Raw genomic sequence first — 25,457 nt, forward strand, 5'->3', positions numbered from 1 at the left:
GATTCCATTATACATACTTTTTTTCAGATTCTTTTCCATTATAAGTTATTACTAGATACTGAATAGAGTTCCCTGTGCTAGGCAGTAGGTCCTTGTCTATTTTATATACAGTAGTCTGTTTTGCCACACCCTCTCAAGGGCAGCGGGAGCAGCCAGGTGGAGCTCTCTCCTCAGAACTCTGAGAGCCAATCTTGCAGGGCAGCCCACTCCAGTATTCTGGCCTGGAAATCCCATGGACTGAGGAACCTGGTAGGCTACAGTTCATGGGGTCGCAAAGAGTCAGACACGACTGAGCGACTTCACTCACTTCACTCAAGGGCAGCGGGAGCAGCCAGGTGGCGCTCTCTCCTCAGAACTCTGACAGCCAATCTTGCAGGGCAGCCCCTCTAAGTACACCACCCCAACCCCACGCCAATTCTGGCAGCCCCATCTCTTTGTTCTCTCCACCTTGGATGGCTGGTATTTCCTCTAGATATCTCTGAAGTAACTGCCATGTTCCTTTTTGTTCTGGCAGCTTCCAACATGTATATCCTTAATTCTCTGGATTAAATTCCTTCTCTCCAAAGTACCGATTATGGTATCTATTTCTGTAACTGAGTCTGGACTGATAGAAAGATGTCAACTATCTGTCCAACGTCACATAGCCAGTAGCATGAAGATTACGCAGCCCAGGTTCTCCAAAGAAGTTTAAATAGGCAGCTCTGTCCGCCGTGGGGAGCTAGGGCCATAGCAGACAATCAATACAAATGTGTTGACATGAGTCAATTTCCTAGAGCTCACATCATAATTATATTTTCATTAATAACAATAACATGTGTGCATAATGCTTTAGAGTTTGGAAGGGATTTCCTAGCCATTACTTCACGTGCTTTAGGAAGAAAATATAATCAAAGGTATAACTTTGGAGTAGGATAGATATTAGTTTAATATCTTGGTTCTGCCATATAATAGCTGCATGATCTCTGGAAAGTTTCTGAACTTTGTTCTGAAACTAACTTTTGTTATCTGTGAAATATGGTTACTCGAACTACCTACTGCCTGTGGCTATTATGATATTTAATTAATGTCATATATATACATGACATTAATGTGTGCCAAGCAATGTGTAGAGTCTGAGATTTTATCCTGCTTACAGCCTAATAAGCTAACTTGTTACTATTTACTGCATGTTGGTAGAAGACAGGAGATTCCTGGGTCAAAGACAAAGGGTGTTATGACTCATGACAATAGCATTAGACAGTTTTACATCAGTTTTCATGGAGAGCTTACACCTCAAGTCTCACAGGGGTGATACCAAGAGCCCATTGTGGATGCCTATACTCACAGCGGGTTGTGTTATGCGGGAATTCTGTGTTTGGGGGATTCGCTACTTTTATAGGAAGCTGAAGTAAGACAACTCTTTGTCTGGGGGAAACGTTACCTCATCTCTCAAGCTTGCTCCTTGAAAACATAGCCATGAAAAATGATCCGAGAGTGTTCAGAGCCTTGCCTTTGGGGCAGAGCCAGCACGAACATGCAGTGATATAGCTGCTCCCAACAAAATATACTAAGTATTTATTTAGTTATTACACAGTGAGTGGTAGTTATCACTCTGTGTCTTATAAAACCCAATCATGATGGAATATTTGTTCCAATCTATAGTTAAGGAAAATGGCTCAGAGACATGAAATAACTTGCTCAATGATAATACCCTTTGGGGAAGTGGTGGTTATGGGTGCAAAAATCAGAATCAAGACCCCCCAAATCCCACATCCAGTCCTCACCAGCACAAAACCTATTGGTAAAGACAGGTGGCACATACCATCAGCCTAGGACTGGCTACATACAGTTTCTGTGGGGCTCAGAGCCCATATTTCTAGAATTCTTGAACTTTAGAAGCAGAGGGGCTCTAAATACAAGCTATTCTTGTGGGTCCCCAGCTGTGTTTACCAGAGACCTAGTGTCCACTGAGCTTTCTCAGAGGATATCAAGAGTGGAGGTGAGATGCATGAAAGGAAAGTTGGAGGAGCCTCTATCTAAGCAGCTCCACTTTTACTGGGGTGATGATAAGATTGCTTGTGACTTTTTTTTTAAGAAGAAGTACACTCTGAGAAAAACTCATATTTAACTCAACTAAAATTTTATTTAAAAACAGAAAAACTAAGGCCCACAAAGGCCAAGTGATTTGGCCAAATCTGCCTCCAGTGTAGGAGACCTGGGTTCGGTCCCTGGATTGAGAAGATCCCCTGGATCCATTACCAAGAAGTCATGCACTCCGAGTTGCCTGGCCAAACATGAAAATGACCTCTCCTACCAGCTCATGAAACAGTGCAAAAGTTGGAATAGCCTGGCATGACTCCCTGAGACACTGTGTGATGAATTAGCTGATGTTCATTTATTCACTATTTCACATAAGTATTTAATGAGGGTTTATTATATACCAGGCTTCCCTTGTGGCTCAGCTGGTAAAGAATCCGCCTGCAATGTGGGAGACCTGGGTTCAATTCCTGGGTTGGGAAGATCCCCCAGAGAAGGGAAAGGCTACCCATTCTAGTATTCTGGGCTAGAGAATTCCATGGACAGAGTCAGGCACAACTGAGTGACTTTCACTTATTATATACCAGGGATTGTGTTAACTGCCAAGAATACAACTGTGAAAAAGATAAATTTTTGATTAAGTTACCAGTTCTTATTCATTCATTCAAAAATATGTAACTATGCGTTAACTGCTGTGCAAAGGTATTGCCCTCAGTGGGTTCCAGGCTAGTGGAAAGAGGTAAGTAAGAATTTCTAAAACAAGAATGATAAGTATCCAATAGAGGTACACTGGTGAGTACACAGGTACACCTCATCTGGCTTTGAGGGCCCAGAAAAAGGTCCTGGAAACACTCAAGATGAAGCTGAGATCTGAAGGAGAGGGAGTGAGAGTAACCCAGTTACCTCACCTGAAAAATGGAAACAATAATAATATCCTCCCCTCAGAGATGCTGTGAAGGTCCAAAGAGATATTCATGTGAACAGTCCAGCTTGGCACATAGGGATGACATGTTACTTCTGTCCCTATCTTCATATACACAGGAGCTGACCAGGAACTGATGTCTGTCTGTCTGTCTGTGGCTGAAGACCAAGGAATTCAGCAGCCCACACAGGAAGAAATCTGTCTCCAGCTTCCTTAGCATCTGGGTCCAAACAAATAACCAAGCCCAGACACTGGCCTTGGACAGGAGCCTGCACGGCTGGCCACTTCATTTGGGAATTTCACCCTGTGGCAAAGATTGCACCAATAGAGGTTTTCTCCTGAAGTGGCTTCCTCCCCTCCCCACCCGATCCCCTCCCAACTCCCACCTCCTCCCCACCCCGCCCCCATCCCCTCGCCACTCCCACCCCCGCACCTAGTGATTTATGTCCCACTGAGGGCCTTTTCCCCTTCAGAGCCCATCTGGCCTTCCTGCCTCAGCCTGCAGCGAGGGTGTAATCCTGTGTTTGCAGCTTTACCGACGGTTTCTATGGAAATTATGACAATATTACAGCTATTGTGGAGCCACATCACTGCTGATTGAATGAGGAGACAGGACTTGAAAGGGGAAATCTGGAATTAAATATCAACAACCTAAGTCCTTAGCGACAATGACTTGTTTTTCGTAATGTGGTTCCTACCCACAGTAAGAAACAATAACAAACTAGTATTGTTCTTATACTAATAATGTGAAGAAGGGTTATTTCTCAGACCCCTGGTGGGGATGACACAGAGAAGATAAAAATCAGGCCCCAAGCCAGTGCTCACTGGCAACAACCAGAAATGAGAGTCTCACTTATATGTGGACTCAAAAAAAAACCAAAACAAACAAAAACAAAAAACCTCATAGATACCTGTGGTTGTTGCCACCGGCAGGGGAGGGCAAGCTGGGTGAAGGGAGTCAAAAGGTACAAACTTCTGGTTATAAAATAAGTAAGTCACGGGAGGCAGTATATAGCATGGTAACTATAGCTAATAATGCTAAACTGTATGCTTGAAAATTACTAAGAGTAGATCTTCAAAGTTTTCATCATTAAGAAAAAAATTCTAAAAAAAAAAAAAAAAGAGGTGAGAGCAAGGTAAAATTTTAGATAGGTTAGAGAACTGAAGCATGTAACTTAAGTAACTGAATATGTCCAGTTTCTGCCAGGCTACAACTGCATCTGATTTGGTGTGGTTTGTTAACTACTCTCTCAAATCATCAGAAGAGCTTTGCAAGGAACTGGGAAATAAAAATGCTTATTTAAGGAAAGGGGTGGTCAGCACCCATTAATGGTTCCCAAATGTTGAGACGATAAAGCAACCCTACAACCAGACCTCCATGGAGGGTTTCTTGCCAGCACTGTTCCTTACTTTCCTTGTGGCCCATATTTTCCCCCATGAGAGATTTCCTCTTTTTTTTTCAACTACATTTTGAAGTTCATTTAAGCAGGATTCTTCTCTTTGTGAGAGAAAATGCAATGCTTTTACTCAATTTCAAAAGCAATGCAAGTTCACTGTAAAAAAAAAAAAAACGTGAAAAATGTTCTTGGGACTTCTCTGGCTATCTAGTGGGTTAAGACTCTGTTTCTACCACAGGGAGCATGGGCTTGATCCCTGGTTAGGGAGCTGAGATCCGTGCGGTGTAGCCAAAAGATAAAAAAAAAAATGTGAAAAATGTTCTGAAGAAATAGAAGAAAACACAAGTTATCTCAATGCTAAGATTTTGTTAAATTTCTGTTTAATTTTTTTATTGTGGCTGACAGTGTGGGTTTGGGGATATAGACAGAATTCTGGCCTTGCAAGCTGTCTTCGTTCATGCAGATTATTGAACCTCTGTAAACCTGTTTTCCTACTTGAGTTGTTGATGGTGGCTTCCTTTAGAGGGCGGTGGGCCTAACTAACCCAGGAACACTTTCTCACCCACTGTGCTTCCATAGCATTGTTCTTAATGGCTCCATAGTATTTTGTCCTATGAATAGGCCATAAATAATTTACAGTATCCTGCTATTGAATCAGATGTTCTACACATTTAATGTTAAAATAAAAAGTAACTTCCTATAAATAATCTCTAGTCATTCCTTTGTTGTTGTTGTTCAGTTGCTAAGTTGTATCCGACTCTTTTGTGACCCCATGGGCTGTAGCCCACCAGGCTTCTCAGTCTGTGGGAATCTTCTGGCAAGAATACTGGAGTGAAAAAAAAAAAAAAAGAATACTGGAGTGGGTTGCCATTTCCTCCTCCAGGGGACACTGCCAACCCAGGAATCGAACTTGCATCTCTTGCACTGGCAGGCGGATTCTTTACCACTGAGCCACCATGGAAGCCCCATCTCTTCCTTTGCTTCCTATATGTTACTCATTAGAGAGGTTCAGTTCACCTGGTTTACAGCAAATACACTGAGCACATGTGACTGTGGAGGAATTAAGGAAGAGCAGTCAGGAGCAAGTGGCAGGTCGTGCCCTCACAGAGCTGAGCTAGTGGGCAGAGTGGAAAGAGCACTACCTAGGGAAATAGGAAATTTGGGTCTTGGCTCCACCCTATCAGCCCCCTTCTTCTAAGTGTGTGACTTGAACATGTGACCTAATCTCTTTTTTCTCATTTATAAAATCTGTGTAATACTCTCCAGGGTTTTTGTAAACAGAATTAAGAAATGTAAAATTCTTTTAAAAGTGCCTGGCACAGCACCATTCACAACAGCCAAAAAAGAAGTAACATCCCAAATGTTCATCAACAGGTAGATGGAAAAAAACACATGATAAATGGATTTGCCAACAAAGGTCCATCTAATCAAAGCTATGGTTTTTCCAGTAGTCGTGTATGGATGTGAGTATTGGACTATAAAGAAAGCTGAGTGCCAGAGAATTGATGCTTTTGAACTGTGGTGTTGGAGAAAACTCTTGAGAGTCCCTTGGACTGCAAGGAGATCCAACCAGTTCATCCTAAACAAAATTGTCCTGAATATTCATTGGAAGGAATGATGCTGAAGCTGAAACTCCAATACTTTGGCCACCTGATGCGATGAACTGACTCATTTGAAAAGACCCTGATGCTGGGAAAGATTGAAGGTGGGAGGAGAAGGGGACGACACAGGATGAGATGGTTGGATAGCATCACTGACTAAATGGACATGAGTCTGAGTAAACTTCAGGAGTTGGTGATGGACAGGGAGGCCTGGCATGCTGTAGTCCATGGGTTCGCAAAGAGTCGGACATGACTGAGAGACTGAGCTGAACTGAAAATGGAACGTTATCCTGCCACAGAAAGGAATAAAGTGGGGTGGTTCGTTTGTAAAGTTCACACATTGAGTGTTACTTTTAAAAATATGCAGCTACTAGATTTTTAAGTATTACAGAGTAAAGGCAAGAGGGAGAAGGTAGAAAAAGACCACTCTGGACATCAGAGTTGGAAAAAGGTAAAATAAAAAAGGTATGAAGTACTGAGGGGTGCTACAACATGGATGAACCCTGAAAACATTATGCTAAGTGAAAGAAGCCAGGCACAAAAGGGCCTCCTATTGTATGATTCCATTTATATGCAATGTCCATTACAGATAAATCTATAGAGACAGAAAGCCGATTAGTGATTGCCAAGGGCAATCAATTAAAAGACACTTATTCCTTGGAAGAAAAGTTATGACCAACCTAGACAGCATATTGAAAAGCAGAGACATTACTTTGCCAACAAAGGTTCGTCTAGTCAAGGCTATGGTTTTTCCTGTGGTCATGTATGGATGTGAGAGTTGGACTGTGAAGAAAGCTGAGAGCCAAAGAATTGATGCTTTTGAGCTGTGGTGTTGGAGAAGACTCTTGAGAGTCTCTTGGACTGCAAGGAGATCCAACCAGTCCATTCTAAAGGAGATCAGTCCTTGGTGTTCTTTGGAAGGAATGATGCTAAAGCTGAAACTCCAGTACTTTGGCCACCTCATGCGAAGAGTTGACTCATTGGAAAAGACTCTGATGCTGGGAGGGATTGTGGGCAGGAGGAGAAGGGGACGACAGAGGATGAGATGGCTGGATGGCATCACCGACTTGATGGACGTGAGTTTGAGTGAACTCTGGGAGTTGGTGATGGACAGGAAGGCTTGGCGTGCTGCGATTCATGGGGTTGCAGAGAGTCGGACACGACTAAGCGACTGAACTGAACTGAACTGAACTGAAGGGCTGGAGGGAGAGGGGAATGGGGAGTGACTAATTAATGGGTGGAGAGTTTCCTTTTGGGGTGATGGAAAAGCTCTGGAAGTAGAGAGTGGCAATAACTGTACAACCTTGTAAATGTACTTACTATGACTGAAATATACTGAAAATGTTTAAAAATGATACATTTTATGTCATATTTTACCACTGTTTAAAAAAAATGGTGCCTGGCATATAAGCACTCATTAAATTTTATTTTTTATACTTATTCCCCTCTTGAGGTCTCAATTTTCCTGTTTCTAAAGTGAAAGAGACAAAATGATCTTTGAAACTTCTTCTAGCTCTGAGATTCCACAGTCTAGTTGGATGAATTTGTCTAGCAATGGAAAACTCTTTTCGCTAATATCCATTTCCTGCCCTCCCCTCCTCTGACCTGCTCCCTGCTTCAGAACACTCATTTTTGAAGTTGCCATCACCTCTTCCACTCAGTCCCTTCAAGTGCCTGACAGATCCCTGACTGCTGGTGATCCGGAAGAGGCTCATGGTGGACTCTCAGTAAATATCTGTTGGACACACAGATGGATGAGAGAATCAATGAAGGAAGGAGTGAGTGGAAAACCACTGACTCTGCCAGCAGGCCTCCTGCATAATCGGCTGCGGCTGACCCCAAAGTCAGGTTTCCTGAACAGTGAGCACACATCTTCCAAGAGGTAATAAACACTCACCCAAGGACACTTTCCCTGAAAATTCCTAAAGACACTATTGGATGAGCCACTATGTCCACTCCCAAAGCTCCTTATTTTCAATCTGTTGACATGTCTTAAGAGTAGGAGGGTGGTTCTTTTTGAACTGGTTCAAGTAGGCAGAAGAAAATTTTACAAAAGAGTGAGTGAGTCTAGCCTCCTCCCTGTTCACTTAGTACTGCTGAATTCTGTTCACAATTGCCAAGAAGTCTTTTCCACCAGCCCCGCTCAGCTCTGCAGCTCCAGGATGTTTGCTGCCTCGCACCTCTCCTATTTTGAGCACCCCAGCAAAGCTTGACCTCCTCCTCCTCCTAATCGCTCAGACTTCCTTTCTTTCTTCCTCACTCTCATTTCCAGGTCATCCTCTTTATCGCCACCCCCCACCTCTTTTTCTTGTCTGTTCTTTACAAAGCCTTGCCTCCACTTCATATTTCATTCTCTAACATAGCTTGCATTGGGACTTCCCTGGTGGCCCAGCAGTTAAGAATCCACCTGCCAATGCAGGTTCAATCCCTGACCCAGGAACTAAGTCCACACATGCCATGGGGCAGCTAAGCCCACACACAAACTGCTAAAGCCAGCATGGCTACAGTCTGTGCTCTACAACAAGAAAAACCACCACAGAGAGAAGCTGGAGCACCACAGCTAGAGAAAGTCTGCAGACAACCATGAAGACCCAGTGCAGCCAGAAATAAGTAGCTAAGTAAATAAAATGTTTTTTAAAATTGCTTGCACTGTTTTCCTCTTTATGGTCTGATACACATTTATTTTTAATATCCTCCCTCAATCTCAGACATCTTGAAAGGTGGACAGGTGTTTTTGAGCCTTTTAGATTATCTTGTATAGTTCCTATACTTCTTTCAAATTTCTAAATCTTTTCATATTGACAAATTGCCATTACTCATTCTGCCATTCCAACACACACACACACACACACACACACACACGCCTATGTCCCTTTTATTGTACTCAAGATCAGGGATTGACAAACTATTGCTCTTGGGTCTAATCCAGCATACCACCTGATTTTGCAACTAAGGATTTATTGATACACAGCCACATCCATTCATTTACACACTGTCTATGGACAGCTTTGCTGTATAGAGTTTAGTAGCTAGGACAGATACCTTATAGCCTGAAAGGCCTAAAATATTTCCTATTAATACCTGGACCTTTACAGATAAAGTTTACAAACTCTTATTATAGACAATTCAGTGACACCTCATCCTTTTATTCTCAGACACTTAGCTGAAAACAAGAATTGCCAGATATTGTCTTCATTTCAAATCACTTCCACCTATTTCCCACTCCCTGCTCCCCACTTGTAATCTCACTGGCTTCCTGACTCTCCCTTGGTGGTGTGTAGGAGAAAACTACACCTCTGGAGAGGTTTTCCCTGCCTACCAATTGTGTGAGATACCACCATTCACCAACAGTATTTTTTTCATTCTCAGTATCCATTTATCACACAACTTTCCACCTCACTTTATTTATTTCTATCTAAGTGACAGGATATAGTCAGAGGAAAACAGCTCCTCCATCGCCCACATCAAATTCCATGTAAGGACTGCAGCTTTTCTGTATGGATATAGTCCAGCTTCTTAGAAATAAACCAAGTGATTCTGCTCTCAAAAGAGACGGTCATTAATAGTGGTGCATGGGCTCTGGAATCTGCAGACCTGGATCTGAGCTCTGTCTCTGCCACCATCCTTTAAATACTATCTGCCCTTAGCAAGCAACTTTAAACCAGGTCAAGCAACCAGCAAGCCACAGCACCCAATGAAAATAATTATAAGACAAAAGCAAAAGCAAACAAATGTGACCAATTCAAACTTATTCAAACTTATAAACTTCTGTACAGCAAGGAAATCATAAACAAAATGAAAAGACAACTTATGGACTGGGAGAAAATATTCGCAAAAGATGTGACTGACAAGCACTTAATTTCCAAAACATACAACCCGCTCACACAACTCAACCAAAAAACCCAGACAATCCAATAAAAAAATGGGCATTATACCTAAATGGATATTTCTCCAAGAAGACTTCCAGATGGCCAACAGACACATGAAAAGATGCTCAACATTGTTAACTATCAGAGAAATGCAAATCAAAACTACAATGAGGCACCATCTCACACCAGTCAGAATGGCCATCGTTAAAAATGTCTATAAATAACAAATGCTGGAGAAGGTATGGAGAAAAAGGAACCCTCCTATGTTTTTGGTAGGAATGTAAATTGGTGCAGCCACTGCGGAAAACCGTATAGAGGTTCTTCAAAAAACAAAAAATAATGTTGCCGTATGACCCAATACTCCGAGTCCTGGTCGTATCCCCAGACAAAAATGTATTTCAAAAAGATGCATGCACTCTTATGTTCAGAGCAGCACTATTCACTGCAGCCAAGACATGGAAACAACTTAAAATGTCCATCAACAGATGAAAGGATAAATAAAATGTGGTACATATACACAATGAAATACTACTCACTACTGCCAGTATATGCCATCAAAAAGAATGACATAATGCCATTTGCAGCAACATGGACGGACTTAAGAGATTTTCATACTAAGTGAAGTAAGTCAGAAAGACAAATACCATATGATATCACTTACAGTGGAATCTAAAATACGACCCAAATGAACTTACCTAGGAAACAGAGGCAGACACAGGGACATAAAGAGCAGACTTGTGGTTGCCAAGGGGGAGATGGGGTGGGGGAGGCATGGATTTCGAGTTTGGGATTTGCAAATGCAAACTACAATATTACATATAAAATGGATAAACAACAAGGTCCTATTATATAGCTCAGGGAACTGCATTAAATATCCAATGGAAAATAATATTAAAGAGATATTGGATATCTCTTTATATCAATATCAATATAAAGAAATATTGGAGAAGGAAATGGCAACCCACTCCAGTATTCTTGCATGGAAAATTCCATGGACAGAGGAGCCTGGTAGGCTACAGTTCATGGGGTCACAAAGAGTCGGACATGACTGAGCGACTTCACTTCACTTCATTTATATGTATAACTGAATCATTTTGCTATATAGCAAAGTTAATGGAAATTATAAATAAACTATAGTTCAAAAAAATAAATTAAAAAAAAAAAAACTATTAGGCATTTGTAGCATTTCATGATAACTATCTGAGTCCCTGTTTACTCATTCCTTCCCTGGCTCTATCTCCTGGTCTCTTTCTAGGGTCACCTCACTTCCAATATTTTCAGCTTTAGCCACTGAGTTCACCTTTTGGACTCTACCAAACTCTTTTGGTTCTAGGAGTACAGTCCTCTTACTCTCCCACAGGTCTCACCAGTAGACAGTCTATTTTGGATAACCCTCTTAACCAAGCCAGTTCTAGGTGCTGGGCCCTATTCAGTACTAACTCTTAACTGCCAACATATAATAAGGGAACAGCAAAGTGGTATATAAAAAGCAATTGGACCACCCAAGAGCTTAAAGTCTAACTTGTGCATTTCTAGTTTTTTTGACTACAGGAAGTCAAATCATCTCTCTCAGATTCAGTTTCTCTTCCAGACTATGAAGCTGTTGGTATCTATTTTGTAGAGTTATTGTGAGGCTTAGAAACAGCAGCATCTTGCATCAATTAGTATTCCATAAATGATCTTTTCATTAGAATATACCTTGAAGCTCATATTTGTACTCTAAACTCAAGGAAAAGTAAAATTACTATAGATTAGGGTAGGAACTACTTTGGTAGAGAAAAATTCTCTACCAAGGAGAATTTTGGTAGATTGCCCTTTAAAAATTTCTTTCTTCATTGGTTTTTATCTCCAGCTAAGACTTAAAATCTTCTTCTCATGTCTTTTACTTTGTCCACATTTACTTGGCTTTGTGTTCCCTTAATCTCATCTGCTATTGAGCAGTTTGGCCTAGACTGTATCTGTCTTTCTTACACAATTTACACAAAACACTTTCCTGGCTTTATACACTGTAGAATCTTGCCCATGAAGTTCCACACTGGAAGCAACCACCCCATGCTCAGTAATCCTGCAGCATGAAAATGACCATACCACAAGTGTCCATTTATAGGAAATTCCCACAGACAAATGGTAATGAAATGGGTATACAACAAGATTTAGCTAGAAGAAGGTCTACCACTTCCTTATTTACAACAGCAAAAAAAGGGAAAGTAAAAATGAAGTCAAAATTGAAAACAAAAACATCAATTTAAATGGTCCAGTTAGAAGGAATAAGTGATTAAATACATGATGTCTCACAGTAGAGTACTATATTGCTATTGTAAGTTATATTTTGGAAAAATCTTTGATGCTCTGTAAAGGTACCATAATAACTTAGATTAAAAAAAAAATAGTTTAGAATTTCAGATCCAGCATGTAAGGAGCTAAGAAGTTGCCACTTCATCCTAACAAGTAAAAAGCTGAAAAAATTTACCAGTTCTTAGATCCAGCAGAAAGGTAAGGACACAGAGAAAACCACTGCCTCCCAGATTGGAGGAAACAGAGGGGTGAATGCAGAATCACACCTCACCTGAGCAGAAAGTCAGGAGCAAACACTCCCAGAGGAAACACTGCTGAGGTAAGAAGAGCTGAACTGGGATTGATGAATTGCTGGAGGCACAGCATTGTCAACTTGGAGAGTTAAAAATGCCAGGGGACCCAGTTATCCAGTTACCAGAGAACCCTAAACATTCTGTGACTGTTGCCTCCAACGGTTCTATCTCATCCTCAGAGCGAATATTAGAGAAAAAGCCCTGTGGCTTCTTGCTGGGAGAAGAGTATTTTTATATATACCAGAGCATTCTGTTCTGAATAAGGCCTGCCTTCAGAAGAAACTACTTCACCAGAGCCTAACTTGCTGGAGTTTGATCAGAGCTTAATCTACCTGATGCGGGGGAGGGAATATCCAATACTAAGAACCTCTAGCCTTCCATGTGGGAGAAGGAAAGTACACAACTCCAGTCCCCTCCAGCCATTCTGTCCCACCTAATGGGTGACAGGGAAGGGCTGTGAAGTTGCTAACGTTCAGATTTCAGAGATACAGGCTCATCAAAAGACTGAGACCTAATCATAGCACTGCAGAATGCTTCCCCTCCACCCACATCTTACCACATTAGTGAGGGTCTATTTACTAGAGTTTCTTTTACCTAGTACATGTGTCTAGCTTTCAACAAAAAATAACAAACTATACTAAAAGCAAAAAAAACAAAACACACTCCACAGTTTGAAGAGATTGAATGAACATCAGAAACAGAGTCATCAGGTATAAAGAAGGGTATTATTTAATGATAAAGGGATTAATTCTCCAGGAAGGTATAACAATTCTAAATGTATATGTACTTAAAAACAGAGCATTAAAGTATGTGAGGCAGAATCTGATAGAACTTCAAATAGAAAAAGATAAATCCACTATTACACTTAGAGATTTTAATACCCCCCCCATTGAAAATGGACAAATCCTGTAGGCAGAAAAGCAATAAAGACATAGTTGAATGTAACAGAACTATCAATTAACTAGCTATAACTGATATCTACACACTATTTCATCCAAATACAACAGGCTTTACATTCTCCTCAAGCTCACACAAAACATTCACCAAGATATACCACATTCTGGGCTATAAAACATACTTTTAACTAAATTTAAGATAATAGAAATCACATAATATTTATTCTCAGACCACAGTAGAATTAAACTACAAATCAATAAGAGAAAGATAGCCAGAATATCCCCCAAATACTAGGAGATTAAACAGCGCCCTTCTAAGTAACACACGCGGCAAAGAAGAAATCTTAAAAGAAATTTTAAAATATTTTGAGAAAATAAAAGTGAAACCACAACATACCAAAATCCACGGAATGAAATTACAGCAGTGCTTAGAGGAAAACGTATAACATTGAATGCATATATTGGAAAGGCATAAAGGTCTAAAATCAAGTCTAAGTTTTCATCTTAGGAAACTAGAAAAGAAAGACAAATTAGATCCAAATTAAGCAGAAGAAAAGAAAGTAAAAATCAGAACAAATCCATTCAATTGAAAACAAAAAAAACAACAGAGAACATTAAAACCAAAAGCTTGATTTTTCAAAAAAATCAATACAATTGATAAGTATCTAGGCAGGATAGTTAAAGAAAAAAGAGAAGACATAAATTATATGTATAAATTACATATATCTGAAAAAACAACGGGATATCATCATAAATTCCATATACATTAAAAAGATAATAAAGGAGTATTATGAAAAACTCTATGCCCATAAACTTGATAACCCAGATGAAATGGACTCATTCCTTGAAAGACACAATCCACTAAAACTCACACAAGAAGAAATGGACAATCTGAATATTTGATGATAAGAAACTAAGGAACCAATATTATTCAACTTCTATACTTACTATAAAACTACAGTAATCAAGACAGTGCGGTATTGCCAAGAAATAGATCCATATAAATATAGTCAACTGATCTTGGAAGGAAAGTTATGACCAACCTAGACAGCATATTGAAAAGCAGAGATATTACTTTCCCAACAAAGGTCCATCTAGTCAAGGCTATGGTTTTTCCTGTGGTCATGTATGGATGTGAAAGTTGGACTGTGAAGAAAGCTGAGCACTGAAGAATTGATGCTTTTGAACTATGGTGTTTGAGAAGACTCTTGAGAGTCACTTGGACTGCAAGGAGATCCAACCAGTCCATTCTGAAGGAGATCAGCCCTGGGTGTTCATTGGAAGGACTGATGCTGAAGCTGAAACTCCAGTACTTTGGCCACCTCATGCGAAGAGTTGACTCATTGGAAAAGACTCTGATGCTGGGAGGGACTGGGGGCAGGAGGAGAAGGGGACGACAGAGGATGAGATGGCTGGATGGCGTCACCAACTGGATCGACATGAGTTTGGGTGAACTCCAGGAGTTGGTGATGGACAGGGAGGCCTGGCGTGCTGATTCATGGGGTTGCAAAGAGTCAGACGTGACTGAGCGACTGAACTGAACTGAACTGATCTTGGACAAAGGAGTGAAGAGAATACAATGGAACAAAGAGAGTCTTTCTACAAATGGTGCTGGAACAACTGGACATCCACAAGAGAAAAATGCATCTAGACACAGATCTTACACCCTTTACAAAATTTAGTTCAAAATGGATCACAAACTTAAATGTAAAATGCAAAACTCTAAATCCCTAGAAGACAGAAGAAAATCTAAATGCCTTTGGGTATGGCAATGACTTTTTAGATACAACAGAGGTACAATTCACAAAAGAAATAATGAATAAGGTGAACTTGGTTAAAAATTTAAAACTTCTGCTCCACACAACAAAATGACAAGAGAATCAGAAGACAAGCCACAGACTGGGAGAAAATACTTGTAAGATACACAAATGATAAACGACCCTTGTACAAAATATAAAAGAATGTTTAAAACAATAATAAAATGAACAACCCAATTTAAAAATGGACAAAAGACCTGAACAGACACCTACAAGAAGAGAATATACAGATGACAAGTAAGCATATACAAACATGTTCAGCATGTTCTGTCATTAGGGAGCTGCAACACAGTTGTAGCTAAGGCAACAATGAGATATTACTACATGCCATTTCCTTCTCCAGGGGATCTTCCTGACCCAGGGATCGAACCCAGGTCTCCTGCATTGCAGGCAGACACTTTACCGTCTGAGCTACTAGGGAAGCCCCACATACCTATTAGAATGGCTAAAACCCAAAATAGTGATAATACCAAATGCTGACAAAGGTGTGGAGCACAAGGAATTCTCATTCATTGCTGGTGGGAATACAAAACTTTATGAGACAATTTAGAGATTTTTTTTTAACAAAACAGAACATATTCTTATCATACAATCCAACAATCACACTCAACTTACTCAAGCAAATTAAAAATTTATGTCCACACAAAAAGCTGGAAAGTTTACAACAGCTTTAATCCTAACTGCCAAAACCTGGACACAACCAAGATGTCCTTCAGTAAGTGAATGGATAAGTAAACTGTAGTAAATCTAGACACTGGAATATTCAGTCCTAAAATGAAAAGACGTGGAGGAAATTTAAATCCATATTACGGATAAAATAAAACAACCCGAAAATGTTGGATATTATATGATTCCAACTGTATGACGTTCTGGAAAAGGCAAAACTATAGAAACAGTTTTTTAAAATGTAGTTGTCAGGGGTTAGAGGAAAGAGAGGGATGAATATACACAGCATGAAGGATTTTTAGGGTAGTGAAAATACTCTGTATGATACAATAATAATGGATACATGTCATTATACATTTATCAAAATCCAGAGGATGTACAGCACCAAGAGTGAACCCTAATGTAAACCATGGACTTCAAGTAATGAGAATGTGTCAGTAGATTCTCAATTGCAACAAACTCTGATGCTGGTAATGGAGGTGGTTATGCAAGAATGGAGGAGGTTATGCATGAAAAATATGGGAAATCTCTGTACTTTCCACCCAATTATGCTATGAACCTAAACTTACTCTCAGAAATAAAGTTTAATACATGCTTCAAAAAGTGGTTTAAAAAAATTGCTTAGAAACAGATAATGCTGCATGTTCCCACTTGTATTTTGAAATAGAGAAAGTATACTCCTGTTAACGGCAATTTTTTCTGGGAGATTATGATGAAAGGCAGTTTATGTTTTCCTAATGTTTATCTATTTCATTCATCTTTGACCCTCCAATACTAGTTTTTGATTGTGCACCTACATAACTAGTGCTTAGTAAATGTTTTTGAATCAATGAGAAAACAGAAAATTAGTGCATAAAGGGAGATCTGGGGACTTCTCATTATATTTATGGTGACCCTTGTTATCCATATCCCACTGGCCCAACCCCACACATAATAAAGTACACTGAGCACTAACCAGCACCTGGCTTGCAGCCTCATCACAAACCTTCAAGGGCTGTGAACTTTTCTCCAGTTACTAGTCCATAAAAGAGGATATGTCCCTGAAGAACTCAGGCTGATAATGAATTCAATAATGACTAGAGTATTAGAACCACTGACTGCTACAGCATTGTTCCAAAGATCACAGACTTACAGGCACTCACCCAACTGGGTGGGCAAGACAAGCCACCAGAGTATAAGAAAAAAATAGCAGGATGCACTTGTATCTCTGAAAACATTTCCTTTTCAGTTTGTACTTTTTCTTTGTATTTAATAATGTCATAAGATATTAATAAATTATTTGTATATGTAACTTACATATATGCATGGCCTGCCAAGCAGAAGACACAAGTTCAGTCCCTGGGTCGGGAAGATCCTCTCAAGAAGGGAATGGCAACCCACTCCAGTATTCTTGCCTGGCAAATCCCATGGACAGAGAAGCCTGGTGGGCTACAATCCATGGGGTCACAAAAGAGTTGGACACGACTTAGTGACTAAACAACAACAATAACATATATATGTAGTTTTACATTTAATAATGCCTTAAGATATTAATATATTTATATGCATTATATATATGTAATTTATATATATGCATATCTGTGTACACATATATGTATATATAATATATGCATACAGAAAGAGAGCATGCTCTAAAATTTTGTGCATAAAGGTACACAATCAGAGAAGGTTATAGACCATCTGGTCCGGCCCCTTTATTTTAGAAAGGACGAAACTAAAACTCAGAAAAGTGAGGTAACTTGCCTAACTGTTGTCGCTCAGTCATGTCCGACTCTTTGTGACCACATGGACGGTAGCCCACCAGGCTCCTCTGTCCATGGGATTCTCCAGGCAAGAATACTGGAGTGGGTTACCATGCCCTTCTCCAGGGGATCTTCCTGACCCAGGACTCAAACCCAGGTCTCCTGCATTGCAAGCAGATACTTTACCGTCTGAGCCACCTGGGAAGCAAGTTTAACAACTTACCCAAACTGTATAGCTGAAGAAAACTAATAGTTAAAGGAAGTGTAATGGTTTACCCAGTTGTCTTTTTTTTTCTGCCTCATTTCATAATTTTGATGGAATTAAACTGTTTTTTGAATATCATGTGAGATAAATTTTAACACTTTCCTAAAAGTTTAATTTTTAAAATGTCCTTACACACCCAAATGGACCTTCTTCCTCGTCCTGCGAAAGGAGGGCTGAACTTGCACTCAAGGATGGCACTCTTCTCAGTCAGATTTCCTCTTCCTAGGGAGCTTTACCCGCTGTCTCACAGGAACATTATTTGCAGGAATAATGCTCAGTGGAAACTAATCATAGACAGAATCAGATATAGAAATCACTAACAGAAAAGCATCAGACAGTCCTCTGGTCTTCTAAAACATTACTAACAAGCATTGTCAGCAAAACCCTGTCTCCAGGGACCATTACTTTGAGGGAACTCTGCCAATCATAGCATTACTTAGAAGGCGCAGTTTTTATGATCCTCAAACGCCTACTGTCAAACTAAACTAAAGTTTTGAATGGTTTCAAACACTTCCAGGTTTGGCTAAGTAAATATACTTTCAAATTCAAGTGCGGCCTGAGGGCCAGGTAAGAGCTTTTTCCCCCAGCCTGAGTGCATACTTTAGTTTGTCAGAGCAGCAAATGCCTTTGCATTACAGAGTATGGATGCGGATGACTAGAGACCTAGAATTCTGTTGCCAGCTGTCTTCCTTTGTGGAGGGTAAGGACAAAGACTTCAATTTCTCTGAATCATTTTGAAAACCATCTCCCAGGATTAAAAAAAAAAAAAGCAAATGGTAAAAGGTAAGAAGCACATCTCATTAGTTTCAAAATTCTCTCCTCCTAGAACCAAAAGCCCTGCTGAATTCATAAGGAAACGTTTTGCACAAAAGTGGCCCATGTGAGAAGCTGGGAACTAGAAAGGATCCCCAGTTCCCAAAAGGGAGTTATCAATAGACCTATGTAATCATAATGTCATTGCTTTGTTTTTACAGATGACAGTCTTTGCAGAATCATTTGGTCTTGGCAGACCATATATCATAATTCTCCTCCCTTTAGTAATTTCTTCACTGCTAGAGAAAATTCTGCATATGTGGAAACCATCTTGACAAATGGTGAAAAAAATATTTTCTTTTCACTTAGAATTGCCTTTTTTATACTGTCAGAATTTATAAACAAAAAGTTGTGTGGAGAATTTTGGCAATATGAATGCCTAGCATGAGAAAAATGTAAACATGCAATTTAACAAAATGTTTACAAATAGGTCCAGAACCGCAAGAGAAACACCCAGGGATATCTCAAACCTGGAACTTGGCATTTGGCAGATAATTCAGTGACTTTTTTTTTACATTTTTATTCTGGAAAAACACTTTTGTTATTTAATCCTTTCATAAGGTATTCATTTATTAACCAAACTGATTTCCTTCAGGTAGGAATTAATAACTACATATGCTAGAGATAAAGCATATTTTAATTTTATCATGATATTTTTTAAAAAACTCTTTTGATAGCTGCAGAATTAACTTGCAAGAATAAGGATTTTGTAGCAAAGACTGTTCTCAAAGATTGAGCAACTGAGCTCCAAGCATACTGAATAATGGGCTGGCAGGGAGATGTAGGTGGTTTTTAAGGTGCATGTAGTGGGAAGATCTGTGTGTGGGGTGTGTGTGTGTGTGTGTGTGTGTGTCTGTTCTTGACATGTAACCACAATTTAGGGCAAGGGCAGATCTTCCCACTATCTATGTCAGGCACATTGAAAATGTTCAAAAAGAGATATTATCAAATCTATAGACAGTCCAAATCTGGAACAAGGGATATTTTATTATAGAACTAAGCTTTAAAATTATCCTGATAGTAGAAGAATAAGCTAAAATGGTTATGAATATTATAGAAGGGGAAAAAGTTAAAATCCTACAGTTAAAGGGTTTTTCTTTCCTTTTGGTTTTAAGTTCAACTGTAGCAACATAGTATGCAGATATCCTGGCTTTAAGAAGCAACAGTTAGAACTGTACATAGAACAATGGACTGATTCACAATTGGGAAAATAGTACAACAAAGCTGTACACTGACACCCTGCTTATTTAACTTCTATGCAGAGTACATCACAACAGATGCCTGGCTGGATGAATCACAAGCTGGAATCAAGATTGCCGGGAGAAATATCTACAACTTCAGATATACAAATAATACTACTCTATTGGCAGAAAATATAGAGGAACTAAAGAGCCTCTTGATGAGGGTGAAAGAGGACAGTGAAAAAAATGGCTTGAAACTCAACATTAAAAAAACTAAGATCATGGCATCCAGTCCCATCACTTCATGGCAAATAGAAGGGGGAAAAGTGGAAGCAATGACAAATTTTCTTTTCTTGGGCTCCAAAATCACTGTGAACAGTGACTGCAGCCATGAAATTAAAGGACACTTACCCCTTGGAAGGAAAGCTATGACAAACCTAGATTGCATTGTTCAAAAGAAGAGATATCACTTTGCTGACAAAGCTTCATATAGTCAAAGCTATGGGTTTTCCAGTAATCATGTATGGATGTGAGAGTTGGACAATAAAGAAGCCTGAGCTCCAAAGAGATGATGCTTTCAAACTGTGGGCTGGAGAAGACTCTTGAGAGTACCCTGGACTTCAAGGAGATCAAACCAATCAATCCTAAAGGAAATGAACCCTGAGTATTCGTTGGAAGGACTGATGCTGAAGCTGAAGCTCCAATAGGTTGGTCACCTGGTGCGAAGAGTTGACTCATAGGAAAAGACCCTCATGCTGGGAAAGATTGAAGGCAAAAGGAGCAGGGGCTGACAGAGGATGAGATGGATAGATAGCATCACTGACTCAATGACATGTATCTGAGCAAACTCCAGGAGACAGTAGGACAGAGGAGCCTGGAATGCTGTAGTCCATGGGGTCACAAAGAGTTGGCTATGACTTAGCAACTGAAAAACAACATCCTAGCTCATGTGGAAAAGTTTCTGAAGGCTTGAATGACATAGAATTTACTATGGCGCCAACAGCAGGACATGGATTACTGGATTATTATGTGTAATCTTTACTATAGAATCATAAATTGTATATAAATCAGGGAAAGTAACTAGCCTAATGCACTTGGGCATGGCCATATCCCATGTAGAACACTGTGTTCAGTTCTGGGCATTATATTTTTGAAAGAATATTTATAAAGTATATTAATAATATAATCTGAAAAGGAAATTCAAGTGGTGAAAGGCTCATAGAAGGGAGGGCTGAAGAAACTAGGAATAATAAGGCTAAAAAGGAGAATTTTAGGGAGAATGTGATTAATTGCCCTAAAACATATAAAAGGCAGTAAAAGCAAAGGGTAATAATAATTAACATGTACTGAGTACCATATGCAAAGTAGTCACTGTTATCTGCATTTTGCAAAAGAGGAAAACTGAGGCCCGCAGAATACGTTACACATCTGTAGCCACATAATTTATAATGGTTGAGCCAGTTTTCATCCCACTAATCCACCCCCAGATCTGGGAGAGAGATTAAAGCTATTTCCCAAATATTTCTAATCTCCGTTTACAGAATCCTAGTAAGACTGTTAACTTTCTCAATTTTTTTGAAGCTGAACATGAACTGATGATTTGCTCTGGTCTAGGAAATATGGCCATAAGTCATATACATAACTTCAGTGTGGGAGTTTAAGAGCCTATGAGCAATTTACCACATGCTTTTCCTACCTTGGATATGAGGACATGGAACTTCCATCAGTCTAGGTCTCTGAAGGGCAATGATTAACAGCTGTCCTGAAGATCCATGATAGACAAGTAGCAGGAGCAAAAACCAAACCATTATTGTTCGATTAAGCCCCTGGGATTTGAGGACTGTTTGTTACTGCAACATTATCTCAGCTTTTCTGACAGATACACAAGCCTACATGCTTAAACTCATTAAAATATCTCACCATAAGGAAACATTGTTATTCATATATTCCCAGAACCAAGAATAGTTTGTAGAAACTAAGGTAGGTAGACTTGGACTTTTTTTTTAATGTAAAATCCTCCAAAATTGCTTCATGTGAAGAAGTGAGCTCCCTGAAAATGGCAATATTTAAACAGAGACCAGATGATGATTTTGTACCTACATAGCGAAAGAGATGGCTTCATTATGGGGGTTTTATCAAACTTTTATCCAGCACCTCCAATGTGCCAGGCATTTCAGCCACAAAGATAAATCCAAACACCCTATCTTCATCCTGGAGGAAATAAGTTCAGAAGTAGATAACCTCTGATGTCTCTTCGATCAGTGTGATTCAACTAAATTAGAGATAATAACATGGTCTGGATAAAGCTGACAGCAAGCCCGAACTTAGAAATAAGCACGTAGCACTACAAATCCTGGTTGTATTATTATTTTTCAATTAAGAGCCAAAAGTACAGGGTTTGCAAAAAGAAAGAAAAAGAAAGACATGTTGGGTTTAAAAGAGGAACATTTTCCCTTTCTCTAGTTACCATTCTTAAATCCTGCAAACCAGGCATATTATCTGGCTTACATCAGGGGTGTTCCAGCAAAGGGAATAGCACTGACTCATAGCAATTGTTACCGACCTTTTCCATCACCTCTCCCATCCCTTCGAATCAGGAAGGGGACATTTCAATACTTATCAAAGTCAGATCTGAAAAGAGGCAATAATCTTTCCCTAGGGCCATTCTTCAGTTTCAAAATCAGCCAAACCCTTCCCAAAAGATCAGAAGCTTTTCCTAAAAGGGTATTTAAGTGGGACCTAGAGGAATCCCACATTCTAAGGATGATGTGAAAATCACAAACTAAATGAGTGATTCCAAGACACAGTGATGTTCCCCAAAGGCACCTTAAAACCATACTCATTTTGGTACTTTCTTTCCTGTTATCAATTCTTAAAACTTAGTTTATTTTTTTTTAAACTTCCAAAAATCAAGCAGCACAGAGTTCTCTCCTTTCACTGGCTCGCTGCATTTTAATGGAAAAACATCTAAAACTTGGGTTAGCATTAACTTTAATTGCTCTGAGGCAAACATTTCCATTTCAGGTTATGATTCATAACCGTATTAGTCCAATATAATATATGCAGGCTGGATTTTGCAGCCATTATCTAGACAAGGGTGAGGTATCTGATTACTATTGTTCCCCAACTCAAAAGGGTCAGTTTGAACTCCTGAATACTCCAATCCCTCCCGCCCAGGCCCTGAGTTTTCTGAACTATGGTCCTGATTTTTTATGAAATAAATGAGGGCAAGCTGAGTTTCAGTGCCACATCTTAAGTGCCATATCTTAAGCTCAGTGTGACATGAGTTTCTGAAAAAATACACACAGAAAAAACTGGCTTTGGCACATGGCAGAGCAGTAGGGAACTTGCAGCTGTACTAGTTTAATATGCGCCCTTAATACTCTTGCCTATTTTCAAAAATACAATACCACTCTTCCCCAGACAGCTGGCTCCCCAGCCTCCTGGCTCCCCAGCCTCGCGCCAAGCTACCTACACAAATATACACTTAACAAACACAGATGTGAAATGTCGACCTAGGGCAGAAGAGAAGCAAGGGGTTTCGGGTGTTTAGTCTGGTGGCTCCACACTGAAAAGTTTCAGGAGCAGAGCTAATGTTGGAAGAGTGAGAGGGGAAACCGCCCAGCCTGTACTTTCATCCGGGTACTATGGAGATGACCCCGTTTTCCCGGGACCAGTTTGCCCTCTGCCCTGGTGACCTGGCTTGAGATTTAATCTAGAGACAGAAGGGAGATCAAGAAGACAATTGTGCGGGTGGGTACTCAGACCGAGAGAAGGGCTAGAAGTCACTCAGCCTTCCTGCACTGGCCGGGCTGACACACCCACTCAGAACCGATGGCCCGGGGATGCGGCAGGGAGGGGAGGGGACCCACGCACCCCGTGTCCCGCGCGCACAAAGATGCTACAGTGGGGACGCGCGTGAATAATTCAGATTTGGGCTGGAAGGTCTCGATGCACTCGGCGGAGGGTGCCCTTTTCCTCCCCCTAGTCCTCCATCCCCCCCCACAAAGTGAACGAGAGAAAGTTGTGTCCGGGCCAAGGCGCCCCGGGGCTGCAAAGGGAGCGAGGACAGGCGGAGAGGAAACCCGGGCCCCCTTACCTTGTCCTTGGGGCCGAGGTTTTGCAAAACCTCCTTGCCGGTGGCGCTCCGGATCTCCACCCCAGCGGGCGCGGGCGACGCGGGCGCGGGCTCCCGGCTCTCCTCCCGGCCTTGGCCCCGGTGCGGGGTATCCCCCTCGGCGCCAGGTCGGCTCCCCGAGCCTCGGACGCTGCCCTGGCTGCTCCGGGGAGTCTTCGCGCCGCGCTGCCCCACGCTCAGGGCATCGAAATCCAGCGTCTTGCTCTCGAAGGCGCCCTCCACGTTGCAGAACATGCCTCCGTACTTCTGCCGCGGGACCTGGTCGGTGGTGCCCGGCCTGGCCAGGTACACGGGCAGATCGTCTTCATGGGAGCTGTCCCAGCCTCTGCGGCCCGAGGCCATGGTTGGATCGCGACAGCGGCCCGTGGGTTCTCTTCCCCAAAGGCGGAAAGGGCAGCAGCCGGCAGCGTGCGCCGAACCACAGTGACTGGGGCGGGAGGAGGCGCCTGAGCCTTCGCGCCAGAGGCGGCAGTGCTGCTCCGGTTCCTGCCAGTCCCCTGCGAGCCCCGAGTCAGCGAGCGCAGCGCTTGGGCCGGAGCGGCGGCGTGTTCCGCTCGCCCGCCTCGCCCGCCCAGCCGGCCGCACCTCCTGCGCGCCGGGACCCTAACGTGGCCTCCTGCGATCACGCGTCCCCGCCGCCCATCCAAAGGAGAAATCCAACTTGGCGCGCGCGCACACACACAGGCACGGTTCCAGCTCGCCCAACAACCCCCAGGTTGACACTCAAGAGCTCGCCTCACTCTCATGTGAGCACAAACCCTGTTTTACCCACACTCACTCCCAAGTTGGCCTCCAAAACACAAGCCTCTGCCCCACTCAGGTACGGAAACTTTGTTGGCTCAGGTGGGTTGATATAAACTCTAAGTTCTTCCTGATTTACAGCAACACACACACACACAAACTCAGATTTACCAGACTCACAATCTCAGACTTTGTTTACCCATAATCGCAGACTCTGTCTCATCCTAATCTTAGAATTGTCTCACAATTGCTCCCGGTTCTAGAATCTGCCTCACAAACCTGCACCCTCACATAATGAACTCCTGAATTATTGGCTTACAGAGCTCTACAGACACATCATCTTTTTATTGACAATCACAAGAAACCTGTAACAGACTCACACACTTCAATTTATTCTTTTAATTTTTATTTGATGTGGACTGCTCCCCAACCAGGGATCCAACTGCACCGCCTACATTGGAAGGGCAAGTCTTAACCCCTGGACCATCAGGGAAGTCCCCCTTCAACCTATTCTTACTTCATATATTTCACCCTGGATTTTGCTTTTTATCCACCCTTAATTTGTTTATTTACTTTTGGCCATGACTTGCTGGCATGTGGGATCTTAGTTCCCAGACCACAGATCAAACCTGCACCCACTGCATTGGAAGGTGGAGGCTCAATCACTGGACCACCAAGGAAGTCACTTAAAAGATTTTTTTTGAAGTATAGTTTTGGTTTGAATTGTTTGGTTTTCTACTATGTGCTTACCTAAATAGGTAAAAGATGAAAACCACATCTTTTTTTTTTTTTTCCCCTAAGGTGT

At 41.1% G+C, this 25,457-nt stretch overlaps 1 protein-coding gene across 1 annotated transcript in view; it reads right to left on the bottom strand.

Annotated features, from left to right (window-relative positions):
* DPYSL3 (dihydropyrimidinase like 3) overlaps window positions 1-24,468 on the bottom strand; it is a 115,642-nt gene extending 91,174 nt beyond the window's left edge. Inside the window, exon 1 of the mRNA XM_070793772.1 lies at window positions 23,873-24,468. Within this exon, the coding sequence (XP_070649873.1) occupies window positions 23,873-24,253 (381 nt within the window). The 5' untranslated portion in view covers window positions 24,254-24,468. The remainder of the gene's footprint in view (window positions 1-23,872) is intronic.
* Between the last annotated feature and the right edge of the window lie 989 nt (window positions 24,469-25,457).

Source organism: Bos indicus, chromosome 7 (assembly GCF_029378745.1).
Source record: "Bos indicus isolate NIAB-ARS_2022 breed Sahiwal x Tharparkar chromosome 7, NIAB-ARS_B.indTharparkar_mat_pri_1.0, whole genome shotgun sequence".
Lineage (NCBI taxonomy): Eukaryota > Metazoa > Chordata > Mammalia > Artiodactyla > Bovidae > Bos > Bos indicus.